At 60.2% G+C, this 4,670-nt stretch overlaps 1 protein-coding gene across 1 annotated transcript; it reads right to left on the reverse strand.

The window, feature by feature from the left end:
• Positions 1-2,050: 2,050 nt before the first annotated feature.
• Positions 2,051-4,060, reverse strand: LOC136511723 (uncharacterized). The gene has a single exon (XM_066505758.1). It carries the CDS (start codon positions 4,058-4,060, stop codon positions 2,051-2,053), a length of 2,010 nt encoding a protein of 669 aa, XP_066361855.1.
• Positions 4,061-4,670: the final 610 nt, after the last annotated feature.

A 4,670-nucleotide genomic window follows, 5' to 3' on the forward strand; every position in this document is an offset into this window, starting at 1 on the left:
ACTGGTGCCATGCGCAGGCGTCGTCTGCCGGTCATGACGTTCTATCCCGTCCCGGTGGACGTCGTGGTGAACTGACGCGTCCATCATCGTTCATACGAGGGTTAGGCAGAACAGCACCGGCATGCCCGATGCTGCTCTTGATGCGAACCCTCAGGTATGGCCCGTCATGGCCACGGGTTACATCGAGGCGTGCTAATCTCTTCCCTAGTATCAGAGCTTTGACCAAGGGCGATACGCTTGGACCTGGAGTGATTGGCGGTGGTATGGGTCCCTGTCGGGCGAGGCAGAGCCTGCACCCAAGGGGTCGGGCGAGGCGGAGCGCAAACCCAAGGGTCGGGTGAGGCAGAGCCCGTGGCCTAGAGGTCGGGCGAGACGGACCCCGCAGCCTCAGGGTCGGGCGAGGCGGAGCCCGTAGCCTCGGGGTCAGGCGAGTCAGAGCCCGTGGCCTTGAGGTCGGGCGAGGCAGAGCCCGAGGCCTCGGGGTCAGGCGAGGCGGAGCCCGCGGCCTTAAGGTCGAGCGAGATGGAGCCCGCGACCTTAGGGTCGGGCGAGGCATAGCCCATGGCCTTGGGGTCGGGCGAGGCATAGCCTGCGCACCTGGGGGTCGATTGGAGCTGTAGTCGCGCTCTTGACTGCTCAGATGAATTAATATTTATGACCATTAGCTCCTTCTCTTCGGGTACCCTAGTATTGGTCCCCGACAACATATGACGTATGTGTAAAACATTTGCAAAACATCTAAAAACTCTTAAAAAATGTGTGTGCAGCCATTGCAAAACATATGCAACATCCAAATGAAACACTTGCAACATACGTATGAAACACTTAAAACATACTGTTGCAATATGCATGCATATGAAACACCCGGATCTACTTTTGCAACATCCAGATGAAACACTTGAAACATACGTCTGAAACACATGAAACATTTGAAAACATAAGCTTGCAATATGCGTATATTGCCATTGCAACATATGCAACATCTCATATATACTTTTGCAACATCCAGACCAAACACTTGAAACATAAGTCTGGAACACCTAAAACACAACGTCGCCAGCGGCCACAACCTACCTGGTGGGGAACTACGGTAGCCAGCAAGCTCGGGGCAGGGGGGACGTCGGTCCAGCGTACACCTCTGATGTAGGACATCGGCCCGTCGCTCCTCCTATGATTCTCCCGTGCCTGCTCGCTGCCTAGGCTCTCGCCCGTAGGCGTAGCTTCTCTAATGCCGCTACTGCTCGGCCGTAGTCGTCTAGCACCGTCCGCTCGTGGAAGATGGGGCGCGGCGTAGCCCGCGATGGGGTGCGGCACGATGGGGGGAAGGGCAAGGCGCGGTGGGGGACGGGCGCGGCTGGAGATGGGGTGCGGCGCGGTGGGGGGAAGGGCAAGGTGCGGTGGGGGCGGGCGCGCGGCGGGGGAAGGGGTGGTGCGGTGGGGCGAAGTGTGGCAGACGTATGCGCGATGACACCGCGACACCGATGCGAGTGTGATTGGAGAATTTTTCGGAGATGGAAGAGGCGTAGAGGTGTTGTTGGGCCTGTCCGCTGCGCAGGCCTAGGAAGGTATGCGTCCGGACAGGACAGACGACCATCTGCAAGCATTTGTGAAAAATTATATCATCTAGTTACTAGTGTCAGCAATGATGATCATAATTTACCAAATTCATGCCGGATGTTTCTTTTTTTGTGGGGGTTGGGGGGGGGGGGGGGGGGGATTTGTAGCGTATCTCTTTTGTTACCCATTAGCTAGCTTGATCTGAAGTGCTGGCTGCAGCCACAACGAGCACTTACTAATTCCGATGACTCCGTACAGCAGCGAGAAATCACATTCATGGATGATAACGGCAATCGATCCAACTATCACTCTGTTCTTTTGGCTGATGAGTCATGACTGAAAATACTGTTGATTGATTTGTTGTATGACAAAAATATTATTTATTGCTAAAAAAAGTGCGACTTATAAGCCAAACGAACAAGACGTACGTGTATTTTGAGCCACTGCTTTGCCGCGTCTACGGTGGCAATGACGTGCAACCCAGCTTTGCATGCTAAAGAAATGACTGCAAGCGAAGGCGGCGGCTCGCGCTCCCGAAGGCTTCGGTGGCCATGCCAGTCTCTCCGCCCTCTCCTGCCAGCCAACTAGCTGCGGCCTTCGCCGCCATCTCCTCCTCTTCGGCTAGTACCGCAGCCACCGGTCCGTTACCGTCGTCGTACCGTGCTTCAAAGACCACCCGGAGCTTTCCGGCGGCCAGCATCTCCCTCGCCGCGCCACGGCGTAGCTTCCCCGACGTCGTCTTGGGCACCACCCCGCCATCGACCAGCACAACCAAACCAACACTGACACCCTCTTCTCGCCACACTGCTGCCCTTATTCCGTCGCAGAGGCCCCTGTGATCGCCGCCACCGGCGCTTCCCTTCTGTAGCTCTGCGAGGACGGCCACGACGCCGGTCCGCGAAGGTGGCCACGGCGTCGACGACGTCGCGAAAGCTGCGACGCAGCCGCCTCTCAGGCGATCGGGCGCGCTGCCGAAGGCCGCCGTCTCGACGTAGTGCGCGTGCACGCGGCGCCGTTCACCGCCGTTGTCGTCGATCGCGATGACGTCGGCGCTCCGGCCGACGACGTACAGGTATCGCTCTGCCCCCTTGACCACGCCGCGGTCGCCCGTGCGCACGAAGCACGCGCCGGCCCGCCCCGGCACCCTCGCGCAGAAGACCTCGCGGGTCGCCGACGGGTGGCCGAGGTACCCCGACGCGTTGCTCGGCGAGGACACCCATATCTCCCCCTCCACGCCGTCCTCCACCGGCTCGCCGGTGTCCTCGTCCACGACGGCGATCTCGATCTCCGGTACTTCGTTCGCCCCGGACGGCGGCGGCGACAGCCTCGCCGACGGCAGGAGCTTCATGTAAAACGGGAGGCGAGCAGAGGAGCACTCGCTCCTCCGCCACGCGGTGGACACGAAGGTGCAGTTCTCCGCGAGGCCGTAGGACGGCGAGACGGACGTGGCGCGCAGGCCGTGGGAGCAGAACGCCTCCATGAACTCGTCGACGCACGACTTGTAGATGGGCTCGTTGATGAGTATCAGGTTGCGCAGGCTGCCGAGCTGAAGCGACCGCCGCTGCTCGCGGCGATGTCCGCGGCCGCGCTGGAGCACCAGCGGCAGCGCGAACGACGGCACGGGCGTGCACGTGGCCCTGAACTCGGAGACGAGCTCGAGCCAGAGGCGCGGGCGCCGGAGGAAGGCGCCCGGGGCGGCCAGCACGCAGGTGGCGCCGGCGACGACGGTGAGCAGCAGGAACATGAGGCCGCAGTCGTGGTACTGCGGCAGCCACGACACGATGACGCTGCCCGGGTGCAGGTCGTAGGCCTTCCTCGCGGCCCGCACGTTGTGGGCCGCCGAGCCCGCGGTGACCACCACGGGCCTCGGGACGCCCGTCGCTCCGGACGTGTACTGGATCAGGTACACGTCGTCCGACCCACAGCCCACGTACGGCGCCTCCGGCCCATTACAGCCGCGCTCCCGCTCCAGCTCGTCGACGGCCAGCCAGCGCAGGCTCCCCAACATGGCAGCCAGCCGGGCCCGGGCGTTGTCTCCCCCGGCCGCGGCGACGGAAGAAGCAACCGTCTTGGCGACGGAGTCGATGTACCCTGCGTCGGCGACGGCGGCCGTCGGCCTGACCTGCGACACGGCGTGCAGGAGGTGCGCGTGTGCGGGGCCGTCGAACCTGGCCGGGTCGGGGGGCACGACGGGCACCGCCGTGAGCCCCGCGCGCTGGCACGCGAAGAGGAGCTTGACGAGGCGGAGGCCCGGCGAGGCGAGCACGAGGACGGCGTCGCCCCGGCGGAGACTGGCGACAGTGCCGAGGAGGTTGCGCGCCATGCGCCCGGCGGCGGCGTCGAGCTGGGCGTAGGTCAGCGCGGTGCGTGTCGACGCCGCGTCGTCGTCGGCCCAGATGAAGGCCGGCTTGGCGGCGAACGCCGGCAGCTTGGCCCACACGGGGAGGTAGCGGTCAACCACCGGCTGGTCCGGGTAGCACACGTCGTAGTTCTCGGTGCACATGGCCGCGCGGGCGCTGTCCCTTCTTCTCTGTTCTTCCCTTCCCAGCAATTGCTAGCTGCTTCTGCTGCTGCTGTTTGAGTGCTTGTTACTTCTCCATATATATAGCAGGCGTCGAGGTGTGGTGAACGATGGTCCCTTTCTTGGGGCAAAAAAGAACGAGAGGAGAGACCGAGTCCGTCTTTCTTCCAATTAATCAAACGAACTAAAAAATGGCAATTGCATTGCATGAATGTTTGTTAACGTTGCGAATTCATTTTGCCACAACGCATTACTTGTTAATACCGTAGTCCATAGCATATATTCACCGTGCAAAGTACCTACCCATCATCAGTCAGTAATAATAATTAACAGCAAGTAAATGTTGGTGACGAGGATGAAAGCAAATTAAAGTGCAGGTTAGCACGCAGAACAGAACGAATGTGCTTGTTGGTTTCTCCTAGGTGTAACCGAGAGTCCGAGAGCACTGGTGGATATCTCAGAGCATATCCCATCATCCCCTGCAAGCATGCAGTACATGTCAATCTAAGTACAGTATGTACATGCTGTAGGAGAAAAATATTATTTGTTGATCGAAAAAGTATGATTTATAAGCTAAACGAATAGGTGTTTA

The sequence above is a fragment of the Miscanthus floridulus genome, chromosome 16 (assembly GCF_019320115.1).
Source record: "Miscanthus floridulus cultivar M001 chromosome 16, ASM1932011v1, whole genome shotgun sequence".
In the NCBI taxonomy this organism is placed as follows: domain Eukaryota; kingdom Viridiplantae; phylum Streptophyta; class Magnoliopsida; order Poales; family Poaceae; genus Miscanthus; species Miscanthus floridulus.

What these genes read in the sequence shown, in the direction of transcription:
- LOC136511723 (XM_066505758.1), bottom strand. Translation starts at nt 4,060, where the DNA reads ATGTGCACCGAGAACTACGACGTGTGCTACCCGGACCAGCCGGTGGTT.